A 20,589-nucleotide genomic window follows, 5' to 3' on the forward strand; every position below is an offset into this window, starting at 1 on the left:
AACTCTGTCAAGTTTTAGTCTACAGACTCGAAATTTGATATACAGGGTACTGAGATTTAGGAAAATTGATTTGATTGCTTTTTGGGCAGAAATGTGTCTGTTAGGGGGTCAAAGTTCAACGATTTGACCTTTGAGAACTCTACCAAACTCCTCCGACAATTTTGGGTTTAAACACTTGAAATTTTAGATATAGATTCTTTGGACATGGATCTAACTTAATAACTTAATTTGAGATCAAAACAATAAATGTTAAGGGGTCATAATAGCGGTCAAAGTTTTAAAAGATTTACGTTTTTTTTTTGTTTTTTTGTTTTTTTGATAACGCCGGGCACCCATGCTAGTTACCCAATAAAGTTTTCGGAACACCGGCTGCAAATATAGCAAATAGCAGACGACTCATTTCACTCATACTTCATTTATTTATTTATTGCTAAAAAATGCTAATCACAAAAATCATAATGTGTGCAAAATAAGAATTAAAAAGAAAGAAATCCGGTAAAATCAGAAAAATTAAATAAATCAGAAAATAGAATGTACATATTAAAGATGATCGATTTTACCTTAGATTTTTAATATTTAGAGATTTTTTAACGACCCTGGTGTCTAACTCTGTCCTGTGGGGAGGCATTGTAAATAGGAAGAAGCGACCAAAAATAATTTATACAGTAAACTAAACTTGAATTAATTTCAAGTGTCACCAGTACGAAAACTAGGCAAAACTAGTCATAAAAAATTACTTCTTTGGAAGCAAGTATTTTCAAGATAGCTTTTTTATGTAGAAATTATTATTTATTTATTTATTGATATAGATCAGATCCCATGGCTTCAAATATTGTCTCGGCAAAATTATATAATTAGTGGTAACAAAAGAGAACGGGCTATAATGCGTGAAGGTCAAATGGTTTCAAAACCGGAAGTATTTGATTTTATTTCGCGCATGCGCTGTTGTCAAACACGCTACCATGTGAAGAACACAGCAACGTGCTTTTTCATAGTTTACAATTCATTGGAGGACCAAAAATGAGCTACTGTCGAGAAGAAGGTAAACTTTCATCTTTGCCTATTCTACTGAATGAACGAGTAAAAAAAGTTTTTGGACTAGAGATTAATTTTATTTTGATCGTTTTACTTATAACTTGTCGTGTGACCTTGGAAATATCGTGAGTCGACGACCGAACTTTTTTGCCGGTGTCAATTCTTTATTGATGACCTTTTACATGTTGACTCGAGGTGAACCCTGTTGATTTTTCATGTTGATCATCGTCATCGATTAAGCAAACACTAAACGAAAGTATTAGAAATAGTCCAATATTGCTGTTTAGTGTTTATTTACCTGTCAACAACTGCAGGAAGGTTAGACATAAGGTCAATTTAGGAGGGCGGAGCGCTCGGGATGAGGCGAAAATTAGTTGTGCGCACATCGATATTCTTCAATAAAGCGACTGGCAATAAACGGTACTTATGCAGAATAGGGGAATCCTGAAATAATAACGTTATTTTTTTGAAACTCGTTCTTAACATGAGGATGAAGGGAGTTAGCTATTCTGTACTTTTACTTTACAATTAAAAAACAAAAGTTCCCGTAAAAATTGAATTTAACTTGAAAATCTTATCTAAAAAAAATAGCATGGTATTCTGCATAATTATCTAATAAACTAATCAAATATATTCTAGATTTTTTTTCTCGTATTTCCACTTAAGACATGCGAAATTGACTTTTTAACGATGCCACCGCCGGTGCGCTGTCTCCGTCATTTTTTTCTTCTTACATAGGACGTGTTTGGGCGCTTCTACACTATTGGGACGAAATTTCGGAAATCGTATTACATAAAAACAATAGTATCTACGTATTCCTTGTATTTTTTTTAGATGATTATAGTAAAAAATTTACAAAAATCGATAAGGTAGAAAATTATTTATTAAATAAAATAGAATTTGAAGAACACGATCGTGTTTGCTTATGTAAGACATAGGAGGGTTTAGAAGGGAGGTAATTTCCTCCCGATAATTCTTGGAAAACTCAGAAAATGGTTTTTGTATTTTCCACGTGGACCTGAAGAAATTGAATGAGTGCGATATTTATTATTTTTGCTCAAATAAAATTCGTATTGTCAGACCTGTACGAGCGTTTCCCCCCCCCCCCACACACTATAAACTTGTTTCTGTTTGGTTTCTTGCAATTTTTTTTAGTGGATTATTAGTGCATGGACACTGATATACCAGAGAAAAAAGTTAATATTTCGACATTTGAAAGGAGCGCTCACTTTTTAGTTACAACGTTATAGTAAATCGATCCCCCATTTAAAAAAAAAATTTTTTTTTTTTTAACACGGAAGTGATTATTGCCGTTTTTTATTACTTGGTCTCATGTAAACAAGTCATGTTATCGAGATACAATATAAAAAGTGAAAATGATGGACTTGAAAATTACGATACATTTCTACAACATGTTTAGCGAAATTTATCAATTAAAAACAATAATGACGTTTCTGAATTTTTGAGATGATTGGTTATTCGTATTATTTGGATTCATCGGACTACTGTTCTCATTTTGAGTGTGATTTTCACAACGTTTTAATTATGGGAACCATTAGTTATAAACAATAGATATACAGTAATAAGTAAAACAATATATATATATATATATATATATATATATATATATATATATATATATATATATATTAATTGAGAAAAAAATAAATATTTATAAATTACAATTGTGATACATTCGTTTTTATTTTCTATTCATCCTTGTTAATTTGTTTTGATTTAAAAAAAAAAATAAACACTATCCCTACATTATATAATCATTGGTCGACGACTTAATGTTGGTTTGCTCAAACTACTTGGCAACAGACTTATGGATCACAGCTCCATGGCCTACAACATGCAAATCAATGCTCTATTGAGGCAAGTTTGTCAACACGTTATGTTGGCCAACCACATCCCAATTTCAAAATTAGATGAACATGTGAAGGAAGGATCCAATATAAGTCGATAATAAAGTGTGGATGCATTGTCCTCAATTTGCTCCTGCATCTTACATATAGGATCCATTGTTGGAACTGCAAATCGTTTGCGTTCATAATAGAAGTAATCTTAGATCACCAGGCCTGGTCAGCCAGTATTTGGGATGTGGTGAACTTGTTGGAAAGAGCTGACCTAATCGACCCAGGGTGAATGCTGCAACCACGATAATGACTATAATCAAACTGACAATTATAAAACAGTTATAATCAAAGAATTGGCTAAAAGTATCTCACCTGGTGCTATTATCCCCATACGAAAAAATAAATTTCCATGTTGATTTCAGAAGGATTCATGACCAAGAAAGAAATGATGCTGAAATTTCTATTTTCATTGATGGGGATGTGAGGAATATTGTAAAAGATTTGAACTATCAGGCAAGGATTGCTATTCTTTGAGACTATAACTTCCATGAAAATTGTCCTCTTTTCAGTCATGACACTCAAGAATGAGGATGGAATGGTTAAGGAAATATTTGAAGGTTGGACACTGATGACTCGAGAGACACTTGATAGACATGACAGCTGGTTGAGTGTATCTCAGAGATAAACCTTGGCATGAAGAACTAAGTGGAGAAGTTATGATGTGAGTAGGCATCATTGGAGTACCTGAAAGAATAAAGTGACATCTACTGCCTATTGCAATCTCATGAAAGAATCTCTGATGCCTTGGTTAGATGACATACCTTTTTTCTTACAAGATTTTATTTTTATGTATGATAATGCCTCCTCCCACTCTGTGCTAACTCAAGCATTATTCTTAGCCATTTTGGATTTCCAAGTTGAAAAGTTGATGATCTGGCTGTGTCAGCCGTAAGCATGAATATTACTTTTTTCTTGCGGAGAGCAGCTCCTGCAAGGTGATTTGGTCACATAAGAACTAATAAACCCCTAGGGCACACTAGTTTTGACCAAACTATTGAAGAACTACTTCTAAACCTTTAGGATTTACACAGTAGTCACAGGCACCAATGAAGATGTCTTTTATTACTTCAGTCAACTTGAGATCCAAGCAAAGCTATTCTCCACTGGAAGATGTACTGCTCAAAGACAAGTGATCAACCCTTTGTACTTTATTAGCTTCTTCACTGTGACACTTTTAACTTTTGGCACACTATACACTCAACAGTGTAGGTCACTCAAATATATTATTTGTTATTTATTTATAGAAGAACTTTGCTTTTCTTTCATTTGGCAGAAAATATAGAATTTAATCTTACAGTCAATGCTCTCGTATGGCCCCTATCTCCTCCCAATTAAAAACTTATGGGCTATCGTCAAACAAAACGTTTATGATATCAATTTGTGTCAAAAACAACCTCATGGTAAACCATCAATACTGCAGCAAAGACACACCACTATTAAAATATTGACTAATTTCAAGAGTACAATATTTTTATGTAATAAAATTGTATGTTTGTGTGGATAAGTAATGAGATTTGTTTAATAAATATAATTGCTATTGCAACCATTTATAATTCTCTTTTTATCGGTTGTTCCACTTTTTCTTGGAAACTACTGGACCTGTCTGGCTGAAATTTTGTATGGATCTTTTTTATAAGGTGCAGCGAATTAAGTATTATGGTATCTGTTCGATGCGCACTTAGGGATTAGTATTTAATGCAAAAGTGTGTACAATTTTAATCATATTTAACCATCAATTTGGCATAAAGCATTTATTCTTCATCAAGAGGCTATAACTTTTTTTTCACAGGCTAAAAATTATAGTTTCTAAAGTAAACTCTGAATTGACCCTTATTTTGTAGACTTATTTACACCAACAAAGGCGAAAATTTGTCTGTTTTTGTTGAAAACTTCTGGTTTATCATTAGTATAAATTGAATGGTTTCAATAAGTCTTCTTTTTTTGTTCATATTCTAACTTCTGTTTTAAGTATGAGTTTTTCCGATGATGTTAGCTCAAAAGGTTGAGTTATGGACTGTCACGATTGGTAATGACTAACATCCGGGTTTATAATCGATGTTAATATGCTTACTTGCTACATCTAGCCATGAGTCATGAAATTATGAAAAGCTGTCTGTGGATGAGCATATTTGCCAGCATGTAAAATAGATGTCAATGATGTCGCTATCATATGACAGATTTTCTGTAAATATTTTTCATAAATTAATTCATAGAAAATTGAAAAATCCTTACTTTTATTACCGATCTATTATTGTCAGTCGGAGTGTATTGTGCTTATTTATATACTAATGGAAAGAGTATGAGCATGCACTTATTATTCAAATACAAATGTATTGTTTTGGTGTTAGATAACCCCCAAAAGGGTTGATATGCTATGTAAAACTTTATCTTAAAATCTAAATAAGACATTTTCTTTCAGTGTTTGCATAAAAGAAATTGCAGTGCTTGTTCAGAATTCTCTTATATTAAAAAATAAAAATAAAATAAAATGTCTGTGGCAGAAAGAAAATATTGTATTCCAAAAATTCTGTAAATTTATCAAGTAGTTTTATTTTTTATAAATGAAATAATTTTTAAGAGAATGGGAATTCGTAAGCATTACAACAAAAATCTTGCAAGTTTGAATTATGCTGAATTATCTCTGTTGTTTCTTGAAACTGTTTTCAAAATGTTGTGGGACAGTTGCTCCTTGGTTAGCCATAAAATTTGATTTTCTGATTTAAAAATAAAATTTACCTGAATTTTAGAATACAATATTTTCTTTTCATCACAAATACATACATCATACAGATTTTTCTTTATTTTTGTATTTTAATGTAGAATGAATTCTAGACAAGTAAGTACCAAAATTACTTTTAAGAAAATTTGTTAGTGTAAGATATTGAATGGTCTTGGTATAGCCTAGGCTGATCCGAAGATTTTTAGAGTGGTTCAAATGAATTGAGGGATGAACAGCTAATTCTAAAAATGAATATTAGATGCAATATCTAAGTTAATTTTTTGGATTATTAATACTATCAGAAGACAACCTGAATCACAATATGGATGTGATCTGTTTATAAAACTAAGAAATGAAGACAAGCATGTATGCAATGCTAGAATGTGTAAAAGATGGCAGTATCTTCCACCTCGCCCACTTTACTCAGACTCGAGTCCGGTTAGAAAGTCATATGTGATATACAAAACAAGATTACTTTGTTAAGATGCAAAAATACCAAATAAAGAAAAACTTTTTTTTTTATAAAACTGGCTTTGTTTCTCGATTAATGATAATTTTGCTATATAATTTAAAAAGTTTTATTTGAATCATTAAGTAAAAAAAAAAAAAAAGAAAGAAAATATTAATTGACCAAAACTTCTATTCTTTTTCTAGGAAAAGACAAAATATTATTTGTGACTAAAGAAGATTATGAAAAACCAAGCACAGCTTTAGTGACAACTAAAAATGATGATGAAGATGATGAAGAACCAGGTAAGAAAATACTTTACTGAAATTAACTTTTTTGTTTAAATTTTTCAATTTTCTAATTGCTCACTTCAATAAGTTCACTCAGTAAAATGAATATAGAAATATACAATTTTAATCTGTTATTTACAACTACATAACATTTTATAGTGAAAATATCAGCGCCATTTTATGCAAATTTCTTTTTGTATTTTTATAAATTAACGCTTTCTGTTATCCTATACTCAATATGATATTCTACTTTTTTAGGTGATTATGTGTGAACACTCTGAGAATCTTTGCAGAAAGAAGGAAAAAAAAAAGAACAATTTAAAATGGGGAGTCAGTTTCACATAAATTTAATGGCATGTTTAAGCATTTTAGGAATGTTAATCAATTTTTTTTCTATTCGAGATAAATCTTGCTAGTTTTATTTTGAAGGAGATTTGTTTTGATTTTGTGTGATTTTGAGAGGATTTTTGGTAAAGATGGGGGGGGGCTTGCCACTCGGACTTAGGATTAATGGTAGGGTTATGGAAGTTTTATTTTCAGAGGAAAGGGGGCTTGTCGCTTGAATGTAGGGTAAAGGAAAATTTTTTTTTTTTTTTTTTTAGAGCAGTTTGCCACTCAATCATAGGGTTAGTAGTAAGATAAGTAATTATAATTTTTATTTTACTAATTTTTTATTTTTAATTTGTGACTAGAAAGTCATTTTTGACTACATTTATTAAAGTTTGAAAACCGAGTAGACCTAAAAACAAGCAGTATTTCTTGAAGAAATCACTATTTTATAAAATAAGACTCATAAATACATAAACATTTTATTAGTCAATTTGTTTGAAAAAGAATGTTGAGAAAAATTTTTATTTTGAAAATGAAATAGTGTGTAAACATAGTTTACTTCAGTTTAAATTTAATTATATATTATTAATTGTATTTTCTGATAACAGAATAGCTTAAATAAACATTTAAGAACATTTTCAATATTTATATTCTCAATTTTTCAAATTCATTCTGAATGCAAATGGACAAAAAATACCAATTTTGTTCAACTACAGCTGCTGTTGCTCCAAAGCATTTTTATGGTCAGTGTGTTTTGCTGTTTATATTGATCTACTATTAAAAGAAAATTACTTTGATCTCTACTATGTTATAAATCCTATTATGCAAACTCAATGTGTTAGCTGTTGAAATGAATTTTATGTGAACAAAGTTATGCTTCTGTGTCATTTTAATAGTTTTTTTTTTAAGGGGTAATCGGATTTTGCTCACTGTTTAGCTAAGTTGATTTCATAATTATTACTTCTATTATCATTAATTTTCATTTGCCACAAAATGAGATTGTACGGAATTTTCACTTGTTCAAAATCTCTATTTTTAGTTTGAAATTTGGATTCTGGACCAATATCACACAAGATGTAAAATTTTCCAATTTCCAACAAACCTGGAATGGTCATAATACGATGGTTAATTGTGCTATAAAAATAATTTTACAAAGATCTATGTGACCACGTTGAAAGGTTTTAGAAATGGTGAAAGTAAAATTTTGTTTTGGAGTTACTTAATAATAAAATAATAGATTGTTGGTCAGGATCAAGATGTTAAAATCTAATCCTAACAATTTTTTTAATATTAAATAGATAATTTTTCAAGAGTAAATAATCATTTAATGTCTTATATAGAAAGAATTTTAAAAAGACATTAATCTGTGTTGTTATATTTGACATCAAGTCTCCTCATACTGCATATCACTGCTAATATATATTTTTTATTTTCCAGGTCTGATTTTAAAGGATGGTACCATTAACTGGAATTGCCCATGCCTTGGTGGCATGGCTTCTGGACCTTGTGGCATCCCATTCCGAGAGGCTTTCTCTTGTTTTCACTACAGCGATTCTGAGCCAAAAGGTTCAAATTGCTTTGATGCCTTTAAGAAGATGCAAGATTGTATGAGTGACTATCCAGAGCTTTACCCTAGGGATGATGAAGATTCCAAGGATCCTTTAGAAAATGCTCCTATCAAACCAGAAGAGGAAACATCCTTAGAGAGTAACAGTTCCGAGTCAGTTACGGATGTAGCTAGTAATCCAGAAGTCATACCTTCAGAAGTGGAAACTCCTGAAAATGCTGTCCAACAAACATCTTGACCTAATAGTTGATTAGATGAATGACTTTTTAATTCAATGTGGATTGTGCTCTCCAGAATTGGTTTGAATCAACTAAGTGTGACATTGATTAATCGAATTGATGAACTGAAGGAACTTCCAACACATATCCACTAATGCTGTGTTCATTTTAAGTTTGTTCAATCATTAGTTTTTTTTTAATCGTTTTTTTTTTTTATTATTGTATGACTATTACAAAGATTACATGTTTTTTTTTTTAATTTCATTTATCAAATTGAATTTTGATAGAAGCCAGATTCTAGCAATACTCTTCTGATACATTGCCAGTAGAAAAATCTTCAGACATTTTTTATTAAAATGAATCTGCTTTTGTCATTTTTGTTTTTATTCTTCAAGTTTGAAGAATCATTCAATTATAATTAAAAAAAAATCAATAGAAATAGCCATAGATTTTCTTGGCTATCTGACCTCCATGTATAAGTTAAGAAAATGCATTATATAGTATTATTTTTAGAATCCATATTTGTAAAAAGGCTTGTTTTTATTTTATTTTACTTTTTTCAACTTAATAACAAATTTATAAGCAACTAGCAAGACCCATCATAGGGAAAATCGTGTTTCCACTTGAATGCCATATAAATATTTTTACTAGATTTTTTTTTTTATTATTATCTGCAAGTATAATTATAGTGTTCTTTTATTATAAAATTGATAAATAAAAATGAATGTTTCATTACTATGAAAGAGTATTCATGCAACAACATATTTGTGTAGAAGGAATTTTTTTTTTTTTAGTTTTAGGTAAGGAGTGAAGGTAAATAATAGTGTATATACAACTTGATTAGAATAATAAATAAAAATAAATTTAAATCAAAATGGAAAATAAATAGAAATTGAATGAAAATGGCTGAGTGGATGAAATATGAAAATCTGTAAATTCAAATGAAACTAAAATCTCAATCAACATTGCATGACACAAGAAATTATGCTAATTAACATGGAGACACAGATAACCATGTCTATATTAAACATTCTTTTCTTATGAATACTACTTAGACAAATTTATTTACAAAGCACTTTTAATCATATAAAATAGTACCTTCCTTCTATTCTAGTTTTTTTCTCTGTTAGATTTCTATTTATTGTTGATTGTAATTTAAATTTATTTTAAGTTTTACTTATTCAGAACAAAAGCCAGTTCTATAAACATTATTATTTAACACCCCCCTCCAATTAATTGCCTCTACATGTTGCTGCAAGGATGTTTTTGCATAATTATAAAATTATATGAAAATTTATTTTTATTTTAAAATTTGCTAATTGAAGAGCACAATAGTTAATATTTCTGAATAGATAAAAAAAATTGAATAAAAATATTAATATGGGATTCAGAAATGGGAGCATGACTTTGTTGTATTTCTTCAATTTTCCTTTGCACAGCTGTTGATTGATTAAAATTGAATAATCCAAGAAAATAAATGTCTACATAACTGGCTATGAAGTTCAAATTTAATGAAAAATAAAAAAGTGAATAAACACTGGAACAAGTGTACTATTTTATATGATTAAATGTATTTACAAATAAAATAATTTTTCTGAGTAGTATTTATAAGAAAAGAATGTTTAAGCGTAAGACATAAGTACCCATGTTTCCATCATAATTGACCTACTTTATCCTGACAGGTCACACTAATTAGCAAGAACTGCTTTTGCAGTTTTCTTCTTTTATTAAGTAAACAAAAGGCCTAATCATACCTGTGCTATGAAAAATAGTGCATAAATTTTAATATGAAACAATGCATATACAAGGAACTTTATGAAAAAGGAAATTGGATATTTTTGTACAAATTTTAATTTGAAAACATAATTTGAGAAAAAAATTTTTATTAGTTAAATCATTTTTCATAGGCAAAATGATGTAATATGAACCTGGTTAACAGATTAATATGAAGAAGTAAACCTAATTAGATTTCTGGTATGGTTTTCTGAATTGAAAGATGAAGACTTGTTACTATGGGATGGCTAATCACGCCAACCATCACACTGAAATTATTAAGCAAAGAAAGAACAGCTGACTGAATAAAGTATAAAAATTGGTAACTTTGAATTAAACAATTTCTTTTTTCTGGAAATATATACCAATAAGAGATCAAAACACATATGAAGAAACAATTCTATATGCTGCTTTTATTTATATTGAAATAGGGGAAGATCTGACTTTACTTTTACATTATAAAATTTATCAAAACTACAAAAATAAATGTCATGCAATAAAAGATATGCATTGTAAATTCTTGTTTTCTCAAATTGATCAATTTGCTAAGAAACCTTTTTAAAAATAATGTGTATCAATCATAGGTTTTTCTGTTGCCATTGAAAGTAGCTTTTTTCTCTACCTGCAAAATATTGTTTGAATTATAATAGTCCAGAAATATTGAGAGTTGATAGTATACTGAAGTATACAATATATGGAAGGAAGAAAATTGAATAAGAAACTTTCTTTTCTTGATCAGTCATTTTAGCATTTTATGTTTGCACAGTTTTTAGAAAAAAATTAGTTATAGGGAGGTATTTCATTTTTATATTCTTCAATTAGTTATTTCCGTTTGCTGATTTAAAATTTTTTTTATATATATAATGGAAAACCATTTCCATATTCTGCAGGTGGGACTGCATAATCTTTTAAACAAATTGTAGCAGCATATCAGTGTGTCAATGATATAATACAACAATAACAAGTGAAAATTGGCTAATCAGAATCAGAGATTAATATAACAAATGAAATGCTATTTAGATAGTTAAGATAATCCCTAATTTATTCTTGATAATTTTAATAATTATATAATGAACAGAACTGGTCATAATTTTAAAATTATAGTTATAACCTCAAACTTTTGTCTCTAACAAACATAACATGATTTCAGCATATCTTGAAATATGTAAAAAGTCTTTTCAACAGTTGTTCTTTCCATATCAATTTCTGGTGAATTAACAGTCAAATGTTGTGTGTAATCTTTTAGTTAGAATGCACGAGAATATATATATCTATAAAAGTGACCGTGTCTGTCTGTAGGTGCGTCTGTGTACATTTTCTTTCGCAATAACTTTGTTAATTTTCAGTCTACAGACTCGAAATTTAATATACAGGGTACTGAGGTTTGGAAAATCTATGTGATCAGTTTTCGGCCAGAAAATTGGCTGGTAAGGAGGCAAAGTTCAATGATTTAACCTTTGAGAACTCTACCAAACTCCTTCGACAATTTGGAGTCTAAACAGTTGAAATTTTAGTTTTAGGTTCCTTGGACATGGATCTAACTTAATAACTGGATTTGAGCCCAAAACAATAAATTTTAAGGGGGTCATAATAGGGGTCAAAGTTAAAAAAAATTGAATGCTTTTTTTTTTTTTTTTTTTTTTTTGCTCAGCATACACCTCCAAACACCCGGGCACCCATGCTAGTATATATATATTATTCACACACAGAAAGGATTGTGCTCTTTTTTTGTTGCAGCCAAGGAAAGCTTATATTTTTATCCAGCAGGGAGGAGGCAAGTAACTAGGGACATTTTGAAAAATGATGTTGAAATATGTTTATTTTTCACAGGAACTATTTTTTTTTCTTTTTTAAGGGGCTGGAACAGAGAAATTCGTTTGTGTGTGTAGTAAAACCCCTGGATACAGCATTAATCCATTCTAGGGTTGGGGTCGTAAGGTGAAATCGCCATATGGCGGGGCCTAAGCAAAATTTTATACAGTACATTAAAAATTAGTAACAAAATACAGTACAGTATATAATACACATGTATATAATCAAATAACATTATAAATAACACCATAAGGCGATGCAAATACCGTAACCAGCAGCCAGAAAAACATTGTATTCCACATCGTAATCTGAAAGAAAACGTATCCCAAGCTTCTGCTGTATATGACAATAAAATTATTAACGACACTAAATATTCAAAAATTAATTCATTATAAACTTACAATATAGTTACACAAATTAGGAATACAAATAAATATTTTAGTCTTTTCTCTCTATATATATGTCATTTTGAAAGACTATTTAAATATAGTGAGCTATTTTGATATGTAAGTCTTGTAAATGAAAAATAATTGCATTTATATATATACTAGCGAGGGGTACCCGGCGTTGCCCGGGTGTTTGGAGGTTTGGGGGGGGGGTAAAAAAAATAAAAGTAAGTATGAAGATCGAACCCAAACCCTTGAGGCAAAGTTGTAAATTAAAGTGTGAAAAAAAAAAAAAAGTGCGACGTTAACCATTGCCCCACCGCGACATGCTAACGGAAACACGTTTGAATTTATTTAATTACTTGGATTTAGCAGGTGCCTGTTTTAATGAGTTAATGAGGTCAAGTTTGACTGCGGGATTTCATTTACTGCTGAACGCTTTTTTTTCCTCCAAGATGTTATATGAAAAAGACTAACCCACATGCGGCGAGCGACAAATGTTGAATATTTATCTTCCCGAAATCGAGCAAATTAAATAGACAGGCAAGTTTCGTTGTTAACTGTGAGATATTACGATTTATATGTGATATAAAAAGTTGTGAAACGAGTGACCGCTTCTCTGAAAAAAGCCTTTCGTAGACACACAGAAAAAGCGAACACACATACATACATTTTCGCTTTTATATTTATAGATAATATATATATATATATATATGTAATCAGTACAAAATAAGAATACTGAGATGATCACTACTTTATTACTTTTTTGTGATGCTTAATTACTTGACAATTTATAAGCTTTTTATTCACACTTGATGACTTATCAACTAAAAGAGATATTTAAAATAACTCCTAAAACCAGGTATTTAGCTATTCTTTTTACATATTTCAAGAGCTCTCTAATGTTTCAATACTAGTTATTATTTCAAAATATCTTTTTTTTATTTTAGAAACTGGAACTCATTGTTAAATTATTTTAGTATATCAATATTAAAATAAAAAAGAATAAATCCTTACACTAATATCTATGATTCATTTTAAATCTAAAAATGTTATTCTTTTCCTTAAAACAGGAGACAAAATCACATTGTTTATATTTGTTAGGTAAGTTAAATCAATCAACACATTGTACATATGCTGGTTTTATAAAGCAAGTTTTAAAGGTATCTTCTAATATATAAAGGGCAAACATCTGTTAACGCGAATGTATGTGTGTTTGTATGTCCAGTTAAGTAAAAAAAGTACAAAGTAGACTATCATGAAGTTCTACCATCTGATAGAGCATCGACTTGGACATATAATATATAAAATTTAGAAAAAAATATTAATTTTGTGAAGGTCAACTAAGTCAGTTTTGTTGGGAGCGGGGGTCCTTTTTTCCTGGATTTCCAATCTTATTAGTTAATAAATTATATATAAAAAATAATTTTATAAAATCAATAGGAGGGTCTGTACAGAGCAGTGTAATGTGAATTAAGTCACTGTGAGAAGCAGGTGAATCTTCCTCCAGGTGCACCGAAATGGGTCCCCAACTAGAGCAGACAATCAATAGATTTGATTGAAAAATGGGCAATTTCGCTGGTTTCAATGACAGTAAAAAATAAAATAATAATATGGGAGTGTGAAACATTTATTGATCATCATTTAATCCCGGACAAAGGTGGGTCCCTCTGCTAGTAAAATATAAAACATAAATTCTGCAATGTACATTGATTTGGATTTTAATAATTTATTACTATTTCATTCTAAACAGCAAGAAAGAACATAAAAATGTTTTAATTATTTGCCAAGAAAATCTCAGTCTCCATTTTAAAAAAAGTAAAAATAAAATTTCTTGATATATAAACTAGTTTATACCTGCTCCTTGAATAGTGTTGGTATAGTATCTTAAGTATGCCAATTTGCATCTTTTCCTAGCTTTTACTGCTTTATAGCTAATAAAAATATTTGAAAAAAATATACTCCTTAGAATTTGCATGAAAGAGTAAGTATCTATGATGAATATTCATTTATTTATTGCGGATTATTATCCTCATCTTTTAGTTGTTGTTTCGCAACGTTTCAGCCAACTATTCCTCTGGCCTTCATAAGGTGGTAACTGCGATGGGATAGGAACTCCGAATTTCCTAACTTCATTCTCAGCAATTACTGCCTTCCATAGTTGTTTTTCGTCTCACCACGAAAACCAGAGGAATAGTTGGCTGAAATGTCGTGAAACAATATCTAAAAGATGAGGATAATAGTCTGCAATAAATAAACAATACTCATCTCAATAAACATTCCACTAAATAAAATAATATATATGATGTATTTATATATTGTTTTTATTGACAAAAAAACAAACTGTTTTTAAGCAATAATACTCCCTTTTAACTAATGCTGAATATCTTTCATGTCTATCTTTTTTTAGATTATAAAAATATTGCTCACTTAGTTTTAAAAATATTTGTATGATGCTTTTTGTTATGCTAATTTCTTTAAATTTATAAAATACATATCCAGTTTAAAAAAAAAATCCTAATGAGAGATTCAAACTTGAGTATTGACATCATAAAACTATTATCTTGGTAACATGCATTCTGTCTGTTCCTTTTTTTTTATCAATGAATCAAATATTTCTATTTGCATACAAACTTCAAATCCTAGCATTTTAATAGTATATACATTTATAAATTATAAGAGATATTGTATGTATGTTGATAAATCATTTCCCTTAGATGTAACTTATTGTTTACCTGTTACGCATATTTTGTGTTTCATACAATTTTGTAACGGGAATAAAGTTATCTTTGTTAAAAGATTGCAGGAGTCTTAATATAAACATAATTACATTTAATAAACATTTTTGTCATAATAATTATGTTGCCCTAATAATTAAAAAAAATCAAGTTTTTAATGCTGAGCACTTATTGTAAAAACAAAAACAAACCTGATTATTAAATTCAATAAATGCATTTTTTTTTATTTTGATTACTCAGTATTTAGTTATTAAATATGTACTAAACTCTTGTCTCATAAATACTATTGTAACCTCCACCACAAAGAGGTTATGGTTTGGGTTGAGTTTGTTTTGGGTGGTTTGTGTACAATGTCACATCCACATCACTTGACCAATCATTACCAAACTTGGTCAAAGTATCAGTTATCCTCTAAAATTGAACTGATTTAATTTTAGAATGAGTGCCAATGCTCAAGGTCACAGAAAAGGTGAGAGTCACAGTTTTGGCAATAAATTTGGTTGTGTTTATCATAGAGACTCTATTTGACATGTATTGTCGACAATGAAATCCTTTACTTTATATAACTATGAAAAGTTTGGTCACAGTTCATATTTTAACAGAATTTAAACTTCTAAATTTTCCAGATTTGACATATGAAATAATGTCAAAATTTTAGCCTGAATAGATAAATAGTTTTTGAGTTATCAATTTTTCCATGGAACACTTTTGTGAATACTTCATACAATATGGAGTAGTAACGTTCAGATAAGGCCTTGGCCCGTCCTTATATTAGCAGGCATGACGGATTTATGTTCTTGTTATTGATTGTTATCATTACTTGATACTAGTTAGTATAAATGTTTTTGACATTATGCTTCATAATGTTTATATAAAATCAAATAGATAAATTAATTATTAAAAATTAGCATGAGTTATGGGGTTATCGTGTACAAAAATTGTTTTTCTCATTTGAAAATTGGTTGTTTTCTTAGATAACAGGTTATGCAGTATCATATTTTATATCATTCAATTAAAATGTAACTTGGAATAATTTCTAAAACTTTAATTTTTATATCGCTGTTGAATTATTATAACAGAAAAAAGGTTGACATGCCTAAAACGAATCCTCTCTCCTTCCAAAAAAAAAAAAAAAAAAAAAAAAACTGAATGAGATTGTATGATTCTGTGATGATGAGGTTCAAGATTTGAGAATCAAGTTTTTTTGTATCTATTGACTAATGCCTCGCATTCCTCTCTTGAAAAAGCAAAAAGAGTGTTTGTTTTCAAAATAAAATTTGTCATTTTTTAAATTTTTTTTATAACATTTGGAGGAAACTAGTTTTCTTTTTGTCATTTTTATTAAATAACTAATTGTTAAACCTCTATTTTTTTTTTATTATTCCTGAAAGCAAAAATGGAATATCATTAATTGCATTATTTTCTTTAGTTGTCTTTGTTATTGTATTGGATTTAAGTAAAAGTTAAATCTTGAAAGAGCAAAACACAATTCATATACCGGGTGATCTATTTCCAAAAGATGCCACCCATATGATCAGTAATCAGGTTCACAATCCTTTCTGCAATTCAACCATATTTCATACAAATAAACTCCAGCTTATGCCTGACTTGTTCATCAAGTTTTAGTCATCAACACTCTTTTCTCCATATGATCACTTTTATTCTTATTTTTTAATTTATATAATTTTCACTTGTTCAAATTATAACATTAAACATCTTTGCTGCTTATGCAGTAGAATTGCAGAACCCACAATATTGTAAAAAATAAAATAATACAAAATTAATACCTACATTAGGTTTCATGTGGCATTTTACTTGAGAAAAGTTCTTTGAACTTAGTACAGAGTTTTGTTTTCAATTATATCTGTACCTACATAATAATGTCCACGTGCTAAGAAAAGAAAAATATTCAATGTGTTTATTATAAAGAAAAATATATTATGCTGATTTTTTTTCACAGAAACCAAAAGGAAAATAACTCATTAAATGAATATTCCGATTAAAGGGAAGTAATCATGTAATAAGTTATTTCTCTTTACTGTACTGTTTGTTTAAGAATATTCTGTGAATAATGGAAAATGTATCCAATCTAAAAGTTTGCTCAGCTGGAATATTTATTTTCTTAAAAAAAACTAACAAAAAATAAAATATATTTGTGCTAATAACAAACAACAACAACAACAACAAAACAGACTGGTTTGAATCTTTCTTTATGTAGAACAGATTGTTATTTTGGTTTGAATTTGGAAATCCAGCAGGATTTTTTGTGTTAGATGTCTCTGTCCCCAAGTACTTGACGTGATCCAAATTTGCCAAATCATGTTTTTGCTCTGATCCCTGGAGGAAAATGTTTCCTCTTTTTAAATAAGAATTCCCTTATGCAAAACAATGATAATTTGCATAAGTAAACTCTTGTTATTGCACAAAAATGATTTTCCCTTTCAAACTTCATATGTTAGAAAGATAGATAACTTTATATGTCAGGTTAAAGGATGAACTGCTAGGTGAGATTGAACTCATGCCCAAGTGATTAAAACGTTCCTACTAAAATCGTTTGGCCATCTTTACAATGGAATCATTAAAACGATTCTTATTTTGAAAATACTTTTACTTTTTCAGTATCAAAATTTCAAGCTCAATCATATTTATCAAACTGCAATTTAAAAAGAAAAGAATATTTATGAAAAAAAAATCAAATTATTCTAGTTTTCATCCACCAAAAGATTTTGGTGGGTGTAAGTTGAAACAACTTCCTACCAAGTTATGCATGACTAATGCATCAAACTCAATGGAAAAATGAAATATGATTCATATCTTTAAAAATAAATACATTTTTAGGGACAACTCTTGTTTTATTTTATTTATTTATTTTTCCAATATTTAGACCAAGTCTATTTGAAAATATATGGTTTATTATATTTTATGTTTGAGAAGCTGTGTGTTTAAATAATGTTGGATTTCGTATCAGGCTAAACCGATTTCTTGTCAGTGCTTAGCATCCTCAGGATACTAAAAATACATTTGGTTCAAATTAAATTTCTTTCTTAAAACAAAGCAAAAATATCCTTCTGATCAAACAATAAGTCTAAAAGTGTTTTATAGTTACTGTTGTGTTCTCTTTATTCAGTAATGATACTTAAGAAGTTTACTTTAATCAATTCAAGCTCAATATTTGAGCCTAGTTTAAGACTATTTATTAGACTCCCCATGAGATCATCCCATCTCTATTAGAAATAAACTTGTAACTTTGTTGTGGCGATATCTTAACATTGTTTTGAAAATTTACAACAGTAGTTTCACATAAATAACTAATTTGTAAACTAATAATCCAATTAAACTCAAATCTGGACCTGTGTCATTTGAAGATTATTAAAAAATATAGTTTTTTTTTGTTAGTAGCGCCATCTATATGTCAAGCTCAGAACTTATTGAGTGATGGGTTAGTGTTATTTTCATACTAAGGTGCTTGACTGAGTTCTGATCTCTAGTTCTTCCATTAAAGACATTCATAAAAAAAACTCGTCTTGTAACTATAATGGGGAAAAATGTTTTTTCTTCCTCTATGTGTCCATCGTCAGATAGAACTTCCATAAATAAAGTTTATGAAATTCCTGTGTTGATAAAGCAATGCTTTCTGATAGAAAAAAAATACTGTTCAAGCAAACCAATGATTTGAAGTGTTATTCGGATTCTGCTGTGTTAGAAACAATGGTTAAGAAATAGTATGCTGATTTTAAATGTGATCATAAAGATGCAAATGATGTTGAACACTTAAGTTGCCCAAATTCAGCCATTGTCCCAGAAAACAAAGTCCACAAACTCGTTTTAGCTAATCATATATTGAAGTTGCATTAGAGAGGGGAGGAGTTGAAAATATCAAAAGGCAATGGATTCACCATTTTGTATGAAAATTTGTTAATATTAAAGTTGTATTCAAAGTGAGTATTTCGTTTGCTTACAGTCGATTAACAACAATAATATGTCAATGACTCAGAGCAATTGTTTAAATGCAAAAAAAGAAAAAAAAAAAGGAATTTTTGTGTCAATATGTGAAAATGGATGAAACATGTATCCACTCCTTTATTTCAAAGTCAACTAAGTGGGCAATAGCGAGTGAAAGATGCCCAAAGCAAGCATCAGCAGGCAAGGTTTTGGCTTTTGTATTTTCGAATGTACAACATATTTTGTTCATCAATACCTGCAAAAAGAAATAACAACCAATAACAAATATGATGTAACATTTGAACGTTTAAAGGAAGAAATCGTCAAATGAAGAAGAAAAAATGCTCTTTCATCAAGACAATACACCATGTCATAGGAATATATGTTGTTTTATGCTTCTGAGTTTTTGAAATGAGGTTAGATAATTTATATAATTTAAATTATTCGGACTACTGTTTTCAACTTAATTGTTTTTCTCATAATATTTTGACCAATGTAAGCTCCAATCTTTTTTAAGTGTATCTTGTTGAGTTTGAGAATCTTTCTGCTGAACACTGAAATCTGGATGGAATTTCAAAGACCCTTTATTTAATTAACAGGGTAGCATGCTCTTTTTCCGTCAGCCATACCCAGGTAGTTGTCTTAAGTAATTCAGAATTGTATTCTTAGTATCACCCCACACTGAGGATTGAACCGTCAACCATGATGTAATGGATAAAGTACTAGGTAAATTCAGTTCTAAATTATATTCTCCAAATTAAAGGTTCAATCCTCAATGCTGGTGATACGAAGAAAGTATTTGCAAATTACTTAAGATTTCTACCTAGTCATGATTATGATGAAATGAGAGCATGCTACTCCCATGATTAAATGAATTTTTTACAGATTCCGGAGTTCAACAAGATAAACCTAAAGAAGGTTGAAGGTTACATTGGCCAAAACTTTGTGGGAATAATCTTTAGGATGAGAACAATAGTTTGAATAACCCAAATAATACAAATGTGCTGTTTTTTTTAATTTTTTTTAGTTTTTTTAAATTTATCTACATATTAAGCTATACTTTAAACTCAAAGTTGTAGCATATTTAGTCTCATGTGGAAAATAAAGTGTTTCTTAATTTAATTTAATTAATTAATGTTGTTAAATTTAAAAATTTAATAGTAAAAATATACTAGATTGATCATAGTCGAAAGCGACCCAAAGTTTCCATTTTCATTAGCTAGTATACTAAGATGTAGGAGAGGGTGATACTACTTTATCTGGAATGCTCCACTTATTCTTGATCCTCACTTCATAATGTTAAGTTTTGTGCAAGAAGACATTAGGTACTGTTATGTGACACTTTGGTATAACTTGACCGAGAATTGAACCCCAGTCTTTCATTTCATTAGCAAATACTCTAACAATCACAC

The 20,589-nt window shown here is 29.4% G+C and overlaps 2 protein-coding genes across 4 annotated transcripts in view; one reads left to right on the forward strand and one right to left on the reverse strand.

The window, feature by feature from the left end:
- LOC145240221 (zinc finger BED domain-containing protein 5-like) overlaps positions 1 to 20,589 on the reverse strand; it is a 51,600-nt gene that overhangs the window by 28,727 nt on the left and 2,284 nt on the right. Inside the window, exon 1 of one of the 3 annotated variants that reach the window (XM_080103837.1) lies at positions 561 to 1,292. The exons of 1 other annotated variant lie outside the window; for it this stretch is intronic. In XM_080103837.1, the coding sequence (XP_079959963.1) occupies positions 561 to 628 (68 nt within the window). In that variant the 5' untranslated portion in view covers positions 629 to 1,292. Of the gene's footprint in view, positions 1 to 560; positions 1,293 to 16,620; positions 19,434 to 20,589 lie in introns of those variants that run through there. One more of the 3 variants, XR_013862509.1, reaches the window with a different exon arrangement.
- Positions 888 to 17,413, forward strand: LOC145240135 (mitochondrial intermembrane space import and assembly protein 40-B-like). The gene is made up of 3 exons (XM_080103760.1): positions 888 to 1,042; positions 6,328 to 6,426; positions 8,179 to 17,413. Exons 1-3 carry the CDS (start codon positions 1,021 to 1,023, stop codon positions 8,544 to 8,546), a joined length of 489 nt encoding a protein of 162 aa, XP_079959886.1. The 5' UTR covers positions 888 to 1,020; the 3' UTR covers positions 8,547 to 17,413.

Source organism: Euprymna scolopes, chromosome 1 (assembly GCF_053919585.1).
Source record: "Euprymna scolopes isolate OS-2025 chromosome 1, ASM5391958v1, whole genome shotgun sequence".
Lineage (NCBI taxonomy): Eukaryota > Metazoa > Mollusca > Cephalopoda > Sepiida > Sepiolidae > Euprymna > Euprymna scolopes.